The sequence below is a fragment of the Notolepis coatsorum genome (genome assembly GCF_963971535.1).
Source record: "Notolepis coatsorum genome assembly, chromosome: 6".
In the NCBI taxonomy this organism is placed as follows: domain Eukaryota; kingdom Metazoa; phylum Chordata; class Actinopteri; order Aulopiformes; family Paralepididae; genus Notolepis; species Notolepis coatsorum.
This window is the reverse complement of record NC_140170.1, coordinates 153,274,855-153,294,409: the sequence shown is the minus strand read 5'-3', so window position 1 is coordinate 153,294,409 and position 19,555 is coordinate 153,274,855. Positions and strand designations below refer to the sequence as shown.

The following is a 19,555-nucleotide window of genomic DNA, read 5'->3' as shown; positions in this document are numbered from 1 at the left end:
AGCCTACAGTATATTGCTCAAAATAAAATTAAAAAAGAGTTGTGAGGTACAGTATAGGCCAAGCACCGGCAATCTCAAGCTGTGTGTGTGTGTGTGCGTGTGCGTGTGTGTGTGTGTGTGTGTCAGGATCGCTGTGTTCTCAGTGACAGTGTTCTACGACGAGAGGATCGTGATCGTGGCGGAGCAGAGGCCAGATGCCAGTGAGGAGGACAGCTTCCAGTGGATGAGCAGAGTGCTTCAGGTAAGTAACCTGTCTTTGTGCCATGCACACGTGGGCTTATAAGACACCACACATACTGTACATGCGACGATGGTGACACGTGAATCATTACAGAAACGGAAATCACCACACAAACTCTAGACCATGAGTTGTCTCCACTTCCAAGGCCTACAGATAGAATTCGGCACAAACACAAGTCTTTTATTTTCCACCATCAGAGATAGAAGACGTTTCACTAAAGTGAACTTTTCACATAAGGCATTGGTTCTCAAACATTTTCATGTCAAGGACCCCTAAATTGACCCATAATAGGTCAGGGTCCCCCATTTGATAAGATTCTGTCCCAGGGACCCCTATCTGAGATTTGTTGTTGGATATGTCCAGAATTCCATAACTGTGGTGGAGAGAGTGAAACCTATGATCAGAATAGTCATTTTCATACATTATTGTATTGGCTAAACCTCTAGTGAATAAAATATTAGTGAAATTACACTATTCAATTTGAGAACCATATAAGGGACATTAAAACATAATTAATAATAAAACGTTCTATTTCTCCCGTGATTCATGAAAAAAACAACGTCTGGGACATTTTTCTTCTCGTTCTTCTGCTATTTTGCAACCGGCCCGACCACGGTGGTGGACTGTGTGTGTTGTCCTCCAGGCCAGACATGTGCCGACTGTGTGTGTTCTGTGTTGTCCTCCAGGCCATAGACACGTGTTGACTGTGTGTGTGTGTGTGTGTGTGTGTGTGTGTGTGTGTGTGTGTGTGTGTGTGTGCGTGTGCGTGTTGTCCTCCAGGCCATAGACAGCATCCACCAGGTGGGCCTGTACTGTCTGGCTCTGGTCTCTGCCAACACCTTGCCTAAGACCCCCCTGGGAGGAATCCACATCTCCGACACCAAGCACTTCTTTATGGAGGGGAACCTGCATCCCTGCAACATCCTCATGTGTCCCCACACCTGTGTCACCAACCTGCCCAAGCCACGGCAGAAACAACCAGGTGTGTGTATGTGTGTGTGTGTGCGTGTGTGTGTGTGTGTGTGTGTGTGTGTGTGTGTGTGTGTGTGTGTGTGTGTGTGTGTGTGTGTGTGTGTGTGTGTGTGTGTGTGTGTGTGTGTGTGTGTGTGTGTGTGTGTGTGTGTGTGTGTGTGTGTGTGTGTGTGTGTGTGTGTGTGTGTGTGTGTGTGTGTGTGTGTGTGTGTGAGACCCTACCATCTCTGTGAAGGCCACCATTGACATCTGTGGAACGTGGCATGAACTGCCACTTACCAATGCCCGTGGCCATCTCATGTCGGCACAACAACAACGCCAACGTCAACACTGGACTGAGCTTAAACTGCAAGGGAAGCTTGCTTGTCTCCCTGCCGCTGACCACTCTGTCTCGCACGCAGTTTAAAAATTTTTAGCTATTGATGAGAGCATCATCATTTTTACTTTAAAAGCTAGGCTACAGGTTTTACCATCAATGCTCAACCTTTCCATCTGGTTCCCTGGCAGTCATAGCCCCACACTGCATACACCATGGTCACGAACAGACAACAGAAACCATGTCTCACATACTCAATGGCTGTCATGCATACAAAGGGCTCTACATTTGTAGGCATGATAGGATCGTGGACCTGATTGCAGACAGTGTCAGTTCCACACTCGGGTCACCTGCAACATATAAGCTGTATAAGCACACCAGTGTGAAGCCATATATGCTCAATCTGTGTAGGGACAATTCACTGTTCTCTGATATTTCAGCAAACACCCCCGATGTTGTTATTGTTAATGAGAATAACAGAGAGGTTCTCATCCTAGAAGTTGGCTGCACGTTTGACTACAGTCTAGAGGAAGCCTTTACAACCAAAATGTTAAAATATCAACTGTTAGACCATACCATATCACAACTCGGCTACAACTGTAAACTTTTAGTCTTCATATTTGGAAGCCTGGGTCATGTCCATAAGTTGGGTGTTAGAGGCCTTCAGTTGGCCGGTCTTCCGAAGAGAAGAGCCAAACAATTAGCTAAATATTGCTCAGTGTCAGCAATTATTGGCAGCCGGGCAATTTGGAGAAGACGCTGCTATCTGTACCCATGAGCTGTGTGTTGATTGTCAGGTTCATCATCCATGTGAGTCTGTAACTTTGGTTGCTACTGTGGCACGATTGTATCGGAATAATCCCACAATGTACAAGTGCACTGTTAATATTTGTGTCCTTTAAACCTTACTTTGTCTTTATGTGGACATAAATAAAATATTCTAAATGTGTGTGTGTGTGTGTGTGTGTGTGTGTGTGTGTGTGTGTGTGTGTGTGTGTGTCTGTAAACGGCTGCTTTTTTATATATAGCGCTTTTATCCAAAGCGCTTTACAATTTGTCCCTCACATTTTTACCCATTCACTCACACATTCACACACCGATGGCAGAGGCAACCATGCAAGGTGCCAACCTGCTCATCGGACGCAATTCGGGGTTAAGTGTCTTGCTCAAGGACACATCGACATGCCCCTGTGTGTGTGTGTGTGTGTGTGTGTGTGTGTGTGAGAGAGAGAGATAGACACTGACAGACAGAGGGAGGGATAGAGAATAGAAAATGGTGACTGTACATACTTTTTAAATATTCAGCTGTGTCCAGGCCCACATGACGTAACAAGATATCTTTTTTTACATTTCCCTACTTTAGACTATATTTGTGTTGCTACTTTCCAGGAAGTTAGGGCTGATATCAAAATACTGTGTTTTTCTGTCCTTTTTTCATGTATCTGTACATAGCTGTATCCAGACATACAGATGAAAATATCTTTAATTCTCTCTCTCTCTCTCTCTCTCTCTCTCTCTCTCTCTCTCTCTCTCTCTCTCTCTCTCTCTCCTCTCTCTCTCTCTCTCTCTCTCTCTCTCTCTCTCTCTCTCTCTCTCTCTCTCATCTCTCTCTCTCTCTCTCTCTGCTATAGTGGGTGTAGGTCCAGCCTCTATCATGGTGGGTAACCTGGTAGCAGGGAAGAGGGATTGCCCAGGCAGCAGGCAGGGATCTGGGCATGATTGAAGACCAGGACCTGGTCAGGAAGGTAGGAGGACCACCCCCCCGCCCCCCCGGCCCCCACACACACACACACACGCACACAGACGCGCAAGCACACACAGACACACGCACGCACACCCACCCACCATAACATCCACCGTTATCCAACTAATGACATAGAATCAATCAGTCTTATTCTCTCTTATTGAGCGTATCTATTCTCAGCGCTTCACCAGAGACATGCATATCCTGGCAAGAATATATATTGGCAGGAATGTTGTGGTCATATCCTTATTTTTTATAATGACTCCGTTCCTTATTATTATTTTCTTTTTAATTGAACCTTTATTTAACGAGGCAGGTCAATTAACCTCTTAACACTTTGAGTGCCAACAACGACATTTCTTGTCCTAACTCGCCATGCGTTGAGTGCCAATGACGAGATTTCTCGTTATTTAATCGTTATTTCTTTTATTAGCGATATCCATTCATTTTTCATCCATCCCAGCCTGACGTTATCATTGGGAATGGCTCTGAGCTCGAAAAGGGCAAATACCGCCGCCTATCGTCTCCCGGATGGTAATGCACATCATTGGATTGGATTGAGTGGCCATGTGCATTCAAAAAAATAGTCCGGTCCAGGGTTTCCCCATCTCTGGCAAGCAGTGTCTGTTACCACATTCACTATAACGTTGGATCAATAAACGCGATCAATATTTGGAATGGCGATCAGGAATTGGATTAATCTTTTTGCAGAACATCTGATGTGAAGGTAAGGACTCTATTTTACCAGTATTGGGTTAATCAGATGTGTCTGTGTGTGTGTGTGTACGTGTATGACGTTAGCGCTGACCAGGTCATGGATAATAGATTTTTCAGCCCGCTTCTCTAGCGTGCATAAGTACACATATACTATCGATAATCTAGCGTTTATTTGAAAACTATTCATAAATCAGCCAAAAAATGACAACGTGTTTTGTGTATTCCACTAAAGGGCTATTATCGCGGAATTTCTCTGAAATTACTAGAACTCTCCGAAACTATCTATCTCTATCTAGGTCGTCCTCGGACGGGCCCTCCATCGGTGCTTCCAGTCATCCCGATCCTCCATGCATCTGGCTAGCTCGCCGGTGCATTCTGTTCCCGCATCTCTCCTGAGTACTTCCACGTAGGTTAATGTGGGGACGTCCTCGTGATCGATGCCCGTGTGTTGGTTCCCACAGCACAAGTTTGCTGGTTGGCAGCTCATGGTGTGGAAACTATACTCGTATTCAAAACGGTATAAAACGGAAATGTACCAATGAAAAAACAATCCGTTTCGTACATGTTGACTGCAAGCAAGTCATTGATAAGCGAGGGGTGTTTTAGACCCATAGCCATAATTTAAGATATAGTTTAAGCGTTCGCAAATATCCCCGACCTTCCATTGACTAAAGCGCTGGCACTCAAGGGGTTATCTGGGCAAAGGGGCGTGGCACCCAGAAAAGTGGCCATTTTTAAACTTGAACTTGAGGACTGCATACTTTTTTTGCAAATCTGATCTTTATACTTTATACTTATAGCACATGCATGAGCCTGGTCTCTTTTGAAAGATAGCATTCAGATGTTTCTGGTACAATAAAGAGGATTCACTTTTAGTGCTAATGAAATAGAGTAACATAGGTCTGAACTTGAGTTGTAGAAAAACTTTTTCTGTAGAAGTTGCAATATCCGAATATAGTACTACATAGCCTGAAGTCTTATGTAGTACATGTCCACATTTCATAGAAATACGTTCAGAAATGAGTGATTAGGAGCAATAAAAAAAAAAGAAGAAAAAAAAAGCTCTGCAGGTTTCAGTTTTCTCATTGACTCCAATGCATTCTGCTTTTTTTTTCTCTTCCGGTTTTTTCCGCTCGTGAGTCACTTTTCACCTAGAAAAATTTAAACGTATCACTGCTGCCAGTACAAGGATGAATCAGGTTGAGTCAGAGCTCAGTTGAATGGGTTTAAATCTTCTGGGCTCTCTCCTCTGTCTCCTCCTCTGTGTCGTTTCTCTCTGGATGTAGCTCTGTGTGTGGCCCACCATGATGGTAAAGAGTCACGGCCCATCCTGCTCCGCAACCCTGCAGAACCTGAATGATAGAAAAGGCCTCTCTCTCCAGAGCATCGTGGGTGATTTCCTTTGGTACACCTAAGATGGCTGCCACAAAACTTTCAGAATGTTGTCAAGGAAATATGGACAATTGTTTCCCGTGTGTCAGTGGTCAGATCAAGGCACTAATGTAGACACACAGGTACAGGGGTCAGAGCGCTAGATAGTGCGCTTGGTCATGTCCAAATAATTTCTTAGTAACTTGGTGACCAGAGGCGTGAGCACAATTAAACTCTCAAACCCCTGTCTCAAACCCCTGTCTCAAACATGTCTCACACTCTTTTCTTGATCCTCCAATCATAAAAGGGTTGGATCCAGAGGAACATATTATTAGCAGATGTTGTTTATATAGCTTATATTACGGCCAATCAAATCGGCTCCCATCATTACCTTTAAAAACAGTACCCCCTATGCTATGGCACAGCACACTGACAATGGACCTATCTCAAACCCCGCCTTTTTTTTTCTTCTTAAACCTCCAATCACAACCGTTGCTTTGTTTGTTCGGGGGGGAAGCAACAGTTGCAATTGAGGGATCCAGAAAAGAGGGGCGGGTTTTAGGATAGGTTGATTCTATGTAACGGTTGAGGAAGAACCGTGAGAAGAACAGACACTACCTTTATTTACCAGGTGTTTCATTCCGTCCCTACACTGCTTTCTATGCATTTCGCCCTGATTCTGATTCACACGTGAAATCAATAAACGTACATGGTCTGGCGTAGGCGTGATCTTATCTCAAAATGGATTCCAGAATGGCACCAGTTGATCTTTCATTGACATACCAGTGGCACACTGAGCGTAGCTTTGAGCTAACGAAGAGCTAATCTGTGTGAGCTGAGTGCTGGCTATAGGGAGGTGTAGTCTGACGTCACTTTAGTTTCCTCGTATAGGGATTTATTATTGGGAAAATTTATTATCGGCTATTGTAATAATTCTGCCTCATGAACATTGGCAAGCTTTCCATTTTTGCACAAAATGAGTTCCCTTCTATCACTAACATCATTGTTTAAGCATTTTTGGTTTAAATAAAGTTAGTTATAAGGTTTTTAATTTGTCGTTAAAAAATAATCAGCAGTGCCAAAGTGTGGTTCCTCAGTGAACGAAAACATAAACGTTGTTATTTTGCTACTTTTACGATTAATTGCGAATGTTTTCATGTTGAGCTATAGATTGTGGATGAATACACACAGACAGATACACCATGCCAATGTTCATGCTTTATTTGTTTTAAACGAGACGATTTAGAAATGGGTCCATTGGAAATACATTGCGATTTCAAGAGGGGTGGACCGCGCGGGAAACAGCAATGACGTAACCACTACACCTCCCTATAGTCCACTAACCCACCCATCATGATGCAAACGCTTTGCTTTCAAGCCACAGAATGATCAGACGCGGGCACCGGCAGAAGTAGTTCCCTTGCACCCGACTAAATTGCCAATTCGCAAGTTCCCCTGTTCTTCGCGAGGGGAACACGCCTCTCAGAAAAGCCTCGCCAGCCATGGAGTTTCATGAAAGGCCGTTATCGAAGATTCTATGGCAGCCATTTTAAAGGTGTACCAGACGAGTAATGATTCCCCCAAAAAACGTGGATTTGAATGGGAACGGCCGTTCTATTACTTCAGTTTTCCAATGCGAACACACTCGTTACACCCTGCTCACTCCTCAGCTTCTGCCTGTGGTGGTCTATATTGTATTGTGGAATCATTTGTATTTTGCACATCCATACCCAAAGTGGCTTCTTTCTTTTTTGTTCTGACATCGTTTTTGGATGAATTTGCATGTTTGTTATTGTAGATGTTTATTCGTCTCAAGGTAAGCATTGACACGCCGCCTATGACCCTCCCCCCTCCACCTCTCTCTCTCTCTCTCTCTCTCTCTCTCTCTCTCTCTCTCTCTCTCTCTCTCTCTCTCTATGTGTCTCCTAACCTCCTATCTCTCTCTCTCTTTCTCTCCCCCTCCCTCCCCAAATGTACTATTAGCATTCTAAATCAGAAATCAGTAGTTCATTATTGTAAGGAGCAGATTGGCTCCCAGTGCAGCTTGTAATTCGTCACGCCGGAAAGCTGTAGACATATGGCCTCTAAGGATCATCGCTGCAGCACTTTTGGGCTGACGTCCTCAGACAGGTTTACTGTTAAGATATATAACCTTCTGTTGTCAGCAAAAACAACCCCCCCCCCCCCCACCCCGTCCCCGTCGTAGGATATGCGTTCAATGACTGTTTCATTGTAGTGTATTTCTTGGGTCATACAGAGCGTTGTGATGATGTGTGTAAAGGTGGTGTGTCATCTGCTCTCTTCAGCATCAGTACCTGACGGAGGCGTTGCAGTGGAGAGCCAGACGGACCCTGACCATGTGCTCTACGTGCTGTCTCACGCTAAGGTACCCTGAGTGCACACCCCAGCACGGTACCAACACACAGAGTGCACACCCCAGCACGGTACCAACACACAGAGTGCACACCCCAGCACGGTACCAACACACAGAGAGCACACCCAGCACGGGTACCAACACACAGAGTGCACACCCCAGCACGGTACCAACACACAGAGTGCACACCCACACACACACACACACACACACACACACACACACACATACACACACACACACACTAGATGACGATGTGTAGGTGTTACATACACAGATCATACCTGCCAACATTAGACTGTGAAAAAGAGGGATTTTCTCTGCCCCCCCCCCCCTATATGTGTGATGTATGCTTTCATAGCTTTTAGTCTTAAAAGGGGAAATATTTCACACTAGATGGAGAGAGATTTGGAATATTTCTTTAATTTCGGGAGCTTTGTCTGCGTCTCTTTGACTGACTGACTGACTCAGTTCCACTCGGTTGCCAGTTTAGGCAGAGTGTAGTGTATGAATCAATCTAATCTCGCAACATACATATCCCCCAAAGCAAGCCCGACTTACTTCTTGTCACTATGGTCTACAACTCAATAAAAAAAAGAAATTGGGGGAAAAATGGGAGATTAACCAGAGAGATTACCAAACAGTGACCACAGCGGGAGAAAGGGTTAAAAAAAAATGGGAGAAACCCAACACAAGGGTGTTATGACACAGATACATGCTTAGCTGTAGGTAACAGATGGTATTTGTACTAATTACATCCTGTTTTCTGCCTGACAACCCATCTCTCTCTCTCTCTCTCTCTCTCTCTCTCTCTCTCTCTCTCTCTCTCTCTCTCTCTCTCTCTCTCTCTGTGCTTCCATCCAGGGGGTTGCTGTGTGCACCGCCACATGCATGCAGCTTCACAAGCGAGCGGAGAAGATCGCAGCTGCGCTCACTGAGAAAGGGAGCATCAACACCGGAGAGAACGTTGTCCTGCTGTATCCTCCTGGTAGGTTCTGCCTAGTGACCCAGAGTCCACGCCTCCTCTCCCAACAGCTTAAAGGAACACACCAACATTATGGGAAATGCGCTTATCGTCTTCTCCAGAGTCAGATAAGAAGATAGACACCGATTTCCTCTCTGTGCGTTCAGTAGAAAGCTATCCGGCTGCAAGCTAGCCTAGTTTACGGACCACCGCTTCCAATAATTTGTGCTAAGATAGGCTAGCTTGCAGCTGGATAGCTTTCTACTGAAGTCTGAGTCAACTCTTGATTAGCGACTCTTGAGAGTCGAAGTGCGGTAGAATTGACTCTTAACTCATTGACTGCCATGCTGTTTTCCCATCTTTAATACGCGGGCCGTGTGAATACTTTGGGCAACCAACATGTCCTTCCGCGTTTATCTGATTGGCCAGCGTTGGCCAGCGCTCTCCTTCGTGAATACTAGCCGCTCTACGCTCGTTTACCCCCTCATGAGTCACGTGAAACACTGAAGACCACTGATTGGTCAGAAGAGAGACGCGTCACTCGTTGGAGGCTCTCCACAAAAACAGAAAGCCGCCATCTTTAATGTCTCGCATAGGATTTCATTTGCAGCAGGAACAAGTGCAATAAACAAAAAAGGATACAGTCACTGTGTATTCTGCCTCATTTATTGATGAAACAAAACTGTCCTGGGATGTTCATTTGGCCACACGCTCCCTCTCACTGCAATGCAAATTCAATGGGAGTTTATAATCCAAGACGTGAGCTCTCGTGATCTGAAGGCATTCCCAGCTGACTGGGGTTGACACTCATGCCCAGCTGTAAGGAGGAATCAGTCATTCATGTGGTCCTCAGGTCTATGGGGGTTTTGGATTCATTGATCAGTATTCAGCATCTCATAATCTGTATTGTTTTGATTTTGTTTTATTTTGTTCTGTTCTCCCTCTCTCTCTCTTTCTCTCTCTTGCTATCTCTCTCTCTCTACCCCTCTCTCTCCCTCTCTCTCCCTCTCTCTCCCTCTCTCTCTACCTTTCTCTCTCTCTCTCTCTCTCTCTCTCTCTCTCTCTCTCTCTCTCTCTCTCTCTCTCTCTCTCTCTCTCTCTCTCTCTCTCTCTCTCTCTCTCTCTCTCTCTCTCTCTCTCTCTCTCTCTCTCTCTCAGGTATTGATCTAATAGCCTCATTCTACGGTTGTCTCTATGCTGGCTGTGTCCCTGTAACTGTCAGACCTCCACACCCCCAGAACCTGGCAGCCACTCTGCCCACTGTCCGCATGATCATCGATGTAAGAGCACGTGTTTGATTGTGTGAGAGAGAGAGAGAGAGAGAGAGAGAGAGAGAGAGAGAGAGAGAGAGAGAGAGAGAGAGAGAGAGTTTTTACATTGGCATGTTTGCATTGGACTTTCAAATGTGTGCACAGAGATGTTCATGTTCAAGTAACCAATAAAGACTATAGAGACAATCGAGATCATACAGACTATAAAGACCATTGATACTATAGAGACAATATAGACAATATAGACAATATAGACAATATAGACCATAGAGACCATAAAGACCAGAGACCATAGAGACTAGAAAGACCACTGAGACTATAGAGACAATATAGACAACATAGACCATAGAGACCATAAAGACCGTAAAGACCATAGAAACTATAAAAACTATAGAGACCATAAATACCATAAAGACTATAGAGACCATAATGACTATAAAAACCATAAAGACTATAGAGACCATAAAGACTATAGCAACCATAAAGACCATAGAGACCATAAAGACTACAGTATAGAGACCATAAAGACCATAGAGACCATAGAGACTATAGAGACCTATTGTATCATTGGAAAATCGATAAGACTGATGATGACTATGACAAAATAAGAGTCCAGATGTATTATAGGTACAGATATTCTGAGAAAGGTCCACCTGGGGCCAAATTGTCAATAAATGCAAGTGATGATGTACAAGAAGTGTGTGATTTTCTTCACGTTGGATGAAATTCCCCTTTAACTTTGTTTCCCATCTAAAGAAAAGCCCATGTGTTTGTGTCTGTCCCCAGGTCAGTAAAGCAGCCTGTATCCTCACCACTCAGATTCTGATGAGGACCCTGCGCTCCAAAGAAGCCGGTGTCTCCGTGAACATTAAAACATGGCCGACAATCATAGACACGGGTACGGTGCCAAAAGACCACCGGCTTGCAGATACCTTGTCGTTTACATTCTGCAAACAGACGCTGGTATTGAAATCATAGAAATTAGGGGCGGCTAAGTGGCGCAGTGGGCGCTCGCCACTAACGCAGGAGATGCTGGGTTCGAGCCCAGCTCTCGCCGTTGCTTCCGGCTTGGCTGGTTGTTCATACTAATACAATTGGCAGTATTAGGGGGTGGGAAAGCCGGTGGGTGGGGATCGGATGTTGTGGACAGCGACTCCTACAGGTCGGTTGGTGCGCCTGTACAGCAGAATCAGGAAGTATCGGGGGCAGCGTGAGCCTCCCACGCGTTACTCCTCGCCACTGAGAGATCGCGCTGTACAGGTGAAAAGATGCGACGGCTGCCTCCTCGTGTACCGGAGGGGACACGTGATGCAAGGCTTCGTCCACATTGCAGCCGACCAGTGGGAGGCATGGTCTAGCAACGTTCGAGACGTTCGAGACGTTCGAGGGAAGAATTGGATAATACGGAAAAAATTGGGATGGGAGAAAAATAGAAAAAATGGGGAGAAAAAGTAGATAAAAAAATAAAAAATCATAGAAATTATTTTAAGAACAGCCCCTTCTTACGTCTTTCCCAAGCCCTTCAAGTGGATGTTTTTTCTATCCATTTTACGTACTGTTATTGTTATTGTACACGGTCCGTTACCCATCTGTCAGTGTATCCGTTGAATCTACGCTATGTGCTTTTTTTTTTCTTTTTTTTTTACAGATCTATCCATTGACCACTTGACCTATAGTTTCTTCATGTTGAAGAATGGCATCCACTGTTATCATATATACTCAGGGTTCCTATGGGGTCTTAAAAAGTGTTACATTTAATAATCAGAATTCTTAAAAAATCTTAAAGGTCTTAATAGGTCTTAAAAATCTTAATAGGTCTTAAAAATTCTTTGGAATTGGAATATGTTGCGTTAACTTCTCTGTATCATGTTAAAATATGTTTGGGGGAAATGTCCAGCTGCAAAGTAAGCAGTACGGTAATATGGTCAGTTCCTCCCCAACAATTAATATGGAATTACCTCTTATATAGTAATTTTCCTTCATACTTTTTTGCCAGGCCCAGTATGGCCATGAATATTAAATTCTATTCAAAATGTTCTATTAAAACGTCTTAAAAAGTCTTACATTTCCTCCACCTGAATTTCTCCAAGGGGATCAATAAAGGAATATCTCATCTTGTTGAGACCTGCAGGACCCCTGATACTGTGTCTTGTTTATGGTTCACAGATGACCTCCCGCGGCGCCGGCCGCCTCAGATCTACAAGCCGCCCACTGCAGAGATGATGGCTTACCTGGACTTCAGCGTGTCCACCACGGGCATGCTCACCGGAGTCAAGGTGAGGCGTGCTGACGCTAGCCTTTAAAGGCCAGCAACACTTAACACATTAACTGCCACGGAGTTTGATCATCTTATACCATTCTCTGCCAGCACTGTAAGTCTATGGAGATGTTCACCTTTTTGCAGGGCTATAACTTTTTAAATTTATTGCTAAATTGACATTACTATGGCCCATTCAACATCGATTATCTATCGTTCAGGATGTATGAACGTTTTACTTTTTCATTCACACATTCATACAAAAATACCATCTAGAATATAAATATGTTTTTATCGTTTTCTGCAGTAATTCCTAGAACGTGAGATATAGGCATAAATGCATATATAGATTATCAAATGCCGTTTGATACCGATCCACGCTATATTAAAAATGTCAACTGTACATGGTCCTAAACGTTATGACTGATCATGCGCGGGTGAACGGGGGGGGGGGTCGTTTATAATTCCGTGATCGTCGTTAAATGCTTCATGTAGTATGGGTGATATATAGATCAGAGCAGTTTGCATGGATAATAATAAACAAAAACGCTGAAAGTCACGGCAGCCTCCTCTTACCGTTGGGCGATGACACTGGAGCAAAAAGATCCCAGTTATTTGATGGGGATCGAGGCGATCCATTTCCGGTTTGTATAATAATAATAACAGCCCAAATCATGTCGATTATTGAGTTATGGCAGCGATCGCTACACATGGACGTGTGTCTTGAGTCCCACAACGATAAGCGAGTGGCCGGACGTATTTAGGAGACGCACCAATATCCAACCGGCATTTCCGGTTTGGCAACTCGCCGATCATCCACCAGGTGGCAGTATTGAAGCGTTGCAGAGTTGTGCCGAGTCCCACAGCATCAGACCAGCCTCTGTGAGGGAAATATGAATACCATGGAGAAAATATGAAATATGATCAAAATAACGTCGTATGCCGTAATCTGGCAGAATTCGCATGAACTTGAAACCCGTTGTACGACGGTTTTGGCGCAGGAAGTGTTAAGAGCAACACTTTAGGAGCAACACTTTAAGAGCAACACTTTAGGATCAACACTTTAAGAGCAACACTTTAAGAGCAACACTTTAGGATCAACACTTTAAGAGCAACACTTTAAGAGCAACACTTTAGAAGCAACACTTTAAGAGCAACACTTTAGAAGCAACACTTTAAGAGCAACACTTTAAGAGCAACACTTTAAGAGCAACACTTTAGGGGCAACACTTTAACACTTTCATTGCCAGCCATGCGGTGCGCCTTACCCGCCTTGAATGCCACCACCCACTTCAATGATAGAGCTCTCATATTTGCAAACGCATAAACGATGTCTTAAATTATGTGTCTAATCTGGCTGTCGCTTATCAATGACTTGTTTGCAGTCAACAGTCAAAACGGATTGTTTTTTAATCGGTTCATTTCCGACCAGCCTCTGTGAGGGAAATATGAATACCATGGAGAAAATATGAAATATGATCAAAATAACGTCGTATGCCGTAATCTGGCAGAATTCGCATGAACTTGAAACCCGTTGTACGACGGTTTTGGCGCAGGAAGTGTTAAGAGCAACACTTTAGGAGCAACACTTTAAGAGCAACACTTTAGGATCAACACTTTAAGAGCAACACTTTAAGAGCAACACTTTAGGATCAACACTTTAAGAGCAACACTTTAAGAGCAACACTTTAGAAGCAACACTTTAAGAGCAACACTTTAGAAGCAACACTTTAAGAGCAACACTTTAAGAGCAACACTTTAAGAGCAACACTTTAGGGGCAACACTTTCATTGCCAGCCATGCGGTGCGCCTTACCCGCCTTGAATGCCACCACCCACTTCAATGATAGAGCTCTCATATTTGCAAACGCATAAACTATGTCTTAAATTATGTGTCTAATCTGGCTGTCGCTTATCAATGACTTGTTTGCAGTCAACAGTCAAAACGGATTGTTTTTTAATCGGTTCATTTCCGTTTTATACCATTTTGAAAAATGCTAGTTTTTTTTAAGTTTCAGGAAAATATTTATATTCTGTGATAATCACCCTTTACTGGAATATTCTGGAATACACAAAAAACGCTGTATTTTCTATTTATGAATCGTTTTCAAATAAGCGCTAGATTATCGATAGTATATGTGTACTTATGCACGCTATAGAAGCGAGCTGAAAAATCTATTATCTCATTTCCTGATCAGCACACACACACACGCATTCATTAATTCACGCACACACACAGGGCACACGTTGATATCTCTGTGAAAAAAGCTCTGATTATCCTAAGACTGGTCAAATAGATTCCTTACCTCAGATCAGATGTTCTCCAAAAAGATTATTCCAATTCCTGATCGCCATTCCAAATATCGATCGCGTTTATTGATCCAACGCGGGGTACTGGAAATATGTATTCCACGCTGTTCTGGGGCTCGGCAATGAATCCGATCCTCTCGGGTGACTTGCCCGAGAAGTAAAATGAGGAAGCAGGATTTTTTTTCCCCCATGTGTTTCATTCAATCCATTCCAAAGGGGTGCAGTACCACAGGGAGAGACGATAGGGGGCGGTATGTTCCCAATGGAGCTCAGAGAGAGTTTGCAGCACTAACGTGAGACTAGATTGATGAAATATGAATTCAAATCGCTAATAAATTAAAAAAAACAAGATCTCTCGTTGTTGGCAATGAACGGTCAGCATGAACAAACGAGTTATCTCGTCGTTGGCATTGAAAGTGTTAAGAGCAACACTTTAGGAGCAACACTTTAACTCTTTGGGAGCGCCAGACCCGATGATAGTTGGGTTTTCTCGCCAGCGGTTGAGCGCCATACCAGAGTATAGTCAGGTTTTCATCGTTTGATTTTTTTATTATTATTATCTTTTTATTATTATCTTTTTCCCCCTTCTTTTTCCATTTTTCTCCCATCCCAATGTTAGTCATTATGCCAATTCCCAATCCCCTTCCTGGTCGTTGCGCACTCTACCCCCTACCGTCGGTCCGGGAGGGCGGAGACTATCACATGCTTTCTCCGACACATGTGTACCCAGTAGGGATGTCCCGATCGCCTTTTTTTGCTTCCGATCCGATCCCGATCATGTGATTTTAAATATCTATCGATCCGATCGTTTCCGATCCGATCTTTCACATTAGTAATCAATTTTGACGCATTTTTGTCAGAAACTGGCAGAGCGAGACAAGCCCATCTGTTGCCTATAATAGTCCGGGGCGCGAGAGCGGAGGCTTTTGTTATTACATTCACCCTGAGAAATGTGCTTCTGCTTCATATGAGAAATATTAAAAGTTTCAATATATGTTTGCACATTAGTATACATTCAGTGTTCGACTTACGTAATGGTCCATTCTGGTCTGAAACGCCGACGATAATCCTCAGTCACGTAACGTTATCCTCCAGGTGAAAAGTTAGTCTGAAAACTTCGCCTGTCCTCCTTGCAAACATTGCAACTGGCTTGACTTTCTATTTTAAAATGCTTAGTTCCAAACCTCTGACATTAAGTCTAGCTGCTCAAGTCAGTGGATATTAACCGTGTTTCGGGAGCGACGTGTTGTACTGTTGTTGTGATGTGGTCGAGCGTGTAGCGTGTAGCGTCTAAATTAAAGGGGTGTTTGTTGCAACGGTGAAAATTAAAGGGGAATGTGTTTGTTGTGGACAATTATTCTGCTCTGTGTGACAATAAATACATTAATGATGATATATTATATTTAATTTAAAACCAAAACTAAGGCCTCCGTATGAGTTTAAGACGTGGACATGGTCATGTTTGTTGAATAAAATTTTTCTTTTTTTGACTGCCGATTTTTATTATTATTTTTTCCCGATCCCCGATCCTCTGAAAAGCATGTGATCGACGCCGATTCCGATCACGTGATCGGATCGGGACATCCCTAGTACCCAGCCCACCGCTTCTTTTCACCTGGCAGCGCGGACTCTCACTGGGAGAGTGTAACGTGTGGAAGGTCACACTACCTCTCCCAGATCCTTCCCTTGCTGTGCAGGCGCCCCGACCGAACTGTAGGAGTCGCTGTTTACAACGACCAGGACCCACCCTCGCCGGGTTTCCCACCCGCTAACACTGCCAATTGTGTTAGTATGGATGGTCGGCCAACCTGGAAGCACCACAGCTGGATTCGATCCCACTGTCTCTGTGGTGGTAGACAGACGCTTAGTCCGCTGCGCTACCCGGCCGCACCATCGTTTTTTCTTTTATTCGATTTTTTTATTCTATGCAATGTCACAGACCTCTGTGTTACCCTAGGAAATTATTCCGAGATCCCTAGAGTGTAATACCGACCGCATCCTGCTAGGTGGCAGTATCGCCCACCCTTTGAAACCTTAGTTATTTCACACTGTGTGTCACATCTAATTTCGTCCGGGCAGAGAATTTAGATCAAGCCAAGTCGCTTCATCTGACCACTTCGAAACGCGTTCAGCACATTTGAGGCATATCTTGTGCCACTTCATGTCAGGGACCTGATCGACATCAATACTGGAAATCGCGTTCAGACAATTGGAATATTCTTTTTGGGATACCTCCTAGTAAATGTAAGGACTATATGACATCAATTCTACTTTGATCCAACAATGATTTCACATCGATCGCAACGATCATATGTAACGTACTCCAAAGCGTATGCCGTTGCTGACGATCAAAGCATCAAAAAACTACCCCCCCCCCCCCCTTTCATGCATTCATGATGAAACATAATACCTATTATATACCTTTCATTTGGAAATAGTAGCATGTCCAGGCGAGCAACGCCAACGCTTTTAGAAAAATTCACATATCGCTCCATAGCACAGTTACCAGGAATTAGCCAGGATCACTCTGAAACTCAAACTATACAATATTCACCACGGAATAACACGTGAACATATACATGAAAACATTTATTCTTTTTCACATGTTCAACGATGGATAGTTAATGTCAAATGAGCCATAGTATTGTCTCCATAGCTATAATATAGAATATAGATATAGCCCTGCAAACACCGCGACGCACAGTGAAAATCCCTATCTCTTACAGCGGTGGCCCATTGAGTACAAGGATGGCTTACACGACTCACCGTGAATGAGTTAAGAGCAACACTTTAAGAGCAACACTTTAAAAGCAACACTTTAAAAGCAACACTTTAAAAGCAAATGCCATCGGATGTTCCAGGATGTTCCAGCTTTCTGTATGTATAAAACCGGGGCGACGAAAAAATATTCCGGCTCCTCCCGGGCAGCATGTCGAAGTGTCCTTGAGCAAGACTCTTTACCCCTGACTGCTTCCGATGAGGTTGGACACCTTGCATGTGTGGATGTGTGATTTTGTGTTTTTGTGTTTTTGTCTAGTCAGATCTCACATGCAGTGTGTAGATTCTAACGTGGGCTTTTGTCTTTGTGTCTTGTCAGATCTCTCATGCAGTGTGTAGATTCTAACGTGTGCTCTTGTCTTTGTGTCTTGTCAGATCTCTCATGCAGTGTGTAGATTTGAACATGTCCTCTTGTCTTTGTGTCTTGTCAGATGTCTCATGCAGTTACATTCTAATGTGTGCTCTTGTCTTTGTGTCTTGTCAGATCTCTCATGCAGTGTGTAGATTCTAACGTGTGCTCTTGTCTTTGTGTCTTGTCAGATCTCTCATGCAGTGTGTAGATTTGAACATGTCCTCTTGTCTTTGTGTCTTGTCAGATGTCTCATGCAGTTACATTCTAAAGTGTGCTCTTGTCTTTGTGTCTTGTCAGATGTCTCATGCAGTTACATTCTAAAGTGTGCTCTTGTCTTTGTGTCTTGTCAGATGTCTCATGCAGCCGTCAGCGCTCTGTGTCGTTCTATAAAGCTGCAGTGTGAGCTTTACTCCTCTCGCCAAATAGCCATCTGTATGGATCCGTACTGTGGCCTGGGCTTTGTCCTGTGGTGTCTTGCAAGGTAACCCCCCCATACACACACTCTCTATCCATATTTGTCCATTGAATATACCTGCATATAACCCCTCTCTATACTTACTTATAATACACCTGCATATAACCCATAGCTCTGTATGATAGCATGTACAATAATGCTGTATGTACCGTATATATATATATATTATATTAGGGCTGACCCCGATTAGTCGAATAGTAGACTAATCGATCGAAAGGAGCCGTAGTCGACTGCCAACCTCTTAGTCGAATGCAAAAAAAAATTAAGTATAATATTTCTTTATTATTATTACATCTAATCTAATCTAAAGTGATGCTTGAGAGGGATTATGTTTGCATAGAGTCTATACATTGTTTTTTTTAAGGATAATTCTACTCGTTTTTTATTCATTCCTATCAGCTGTTGTTATCGGCAAACAACTGCGACAGGAAATTAAATTGGGCCGGTTTAGAACGTTATCAAGTTTGAACAGATCTATACTCCTCGGTCGTGCCTTGTATTATATTGTATTGCATTGTATATATATTGTATTGTATCGTATTGCAGTGTGTACTCAGGCCATCAGTCCATCCTGATCCCTCCGTTTGAGTTGGAGGGCTGTCTGTCTCTGTGGCTGGGCACGCTCAGCCAGTACCGCATCAGAGACACCTTCTGCTCCTACTCCGTCATGGAGCTCTGCACTAAGGGCCTGGGCACACAGACTGAGGTACTCAAGGTGGGTGTCTGACATACAAACACACACACACACACACACATGCTTACACATACATACAATCACACACACACACACACACACACAAATAGAGATGCTGAAGGTGTCCATGCACATAATGTAAACACGCACTCACTCTCTTTCTTTCTCTCTCCCTCTCTCTTTCTCAAGCACTCTTCCTCACACACACACACACACACACACACACACACACACACACACACACACACACACACACACACACACACACACACACACACACACACGTAAATAGAGATACTGAAGGTGTCCAAGCACATAATGTAATCTCTCTCTCTCTCTCTCTCTCTCTCTCTCTCTCTCTCTCTCTCTCTCTCTCTTCTCTCTCTCTCTCTCTCTCTCTCTCTCTCTCTCTCTCTCTCTCTCTCTCTCTCATGCTGATGAATGTGTCTTGTGTTTCAGGCGCGGGGCGTGAACCTGTCGTGTGTACGGAGCTGCGTGGTGGTAGCAGAGGAGCGCCCCCGCCTGGCCCTCTCACACTCCTTCTCCAAGCTCTTTAAAGACCTGGGTCTTTCCCCCAGAGCTGTCAGCACTGCCTTCGGCTCCAGGGTCAACCTGGCCATCTGCCTACAGGTACCGTACAAATGACTGGACACATCTTTCTTTGCAAAGCACCTATAATGCATGCTAGGTGAGGCTTTGACCAAAGAACTGGACTGTCTG

General features: G+C 43.9%; 1 protein-coding gene across 1 annotated transcript in view; it reads left to right on the top strand.

Annotated features, from left to right (window-relative positions):
* The window catches only part of LOC311229697 (disco-interacting protein 2 homolog B-A-like), a 121,118-nt gene that overhangs the window by 86,299 nt on the left and 15,264 nt on the right, over positions 1-19,555 (top strand). Inside the window, 13 exon segments of the mRNA XM_084315772.1 lie at positions 127-241; positions 1,022-1,223; positions 3,161-3,213; positions 3,215-3,274; positions 7,668-7,701; positions 7,704-7,747; positions 8,600-8,723; positions 9,858-9,979; positions 10,757-10,868; positions 12,137-12,246; positions 18,017-18,147; positions 18,688-18,856; positions 19,295-19,465. Of these exon segments, the coding sequence (XP_084171898.1) occupies positions 127-241; positions 1,022-1,223; positions 3,161-3,213; positions 3,215-3,274; positions 7,668-7,701; positions 7,704-7,747; positions 8,600-8,723; positions 9,858-9,979; positions 10,757-10,868; positions 12,137-12,246; positions 18,017-18,147; positions 18,688-18,856; positions 19,295-19,465 (1,447 nt within the window).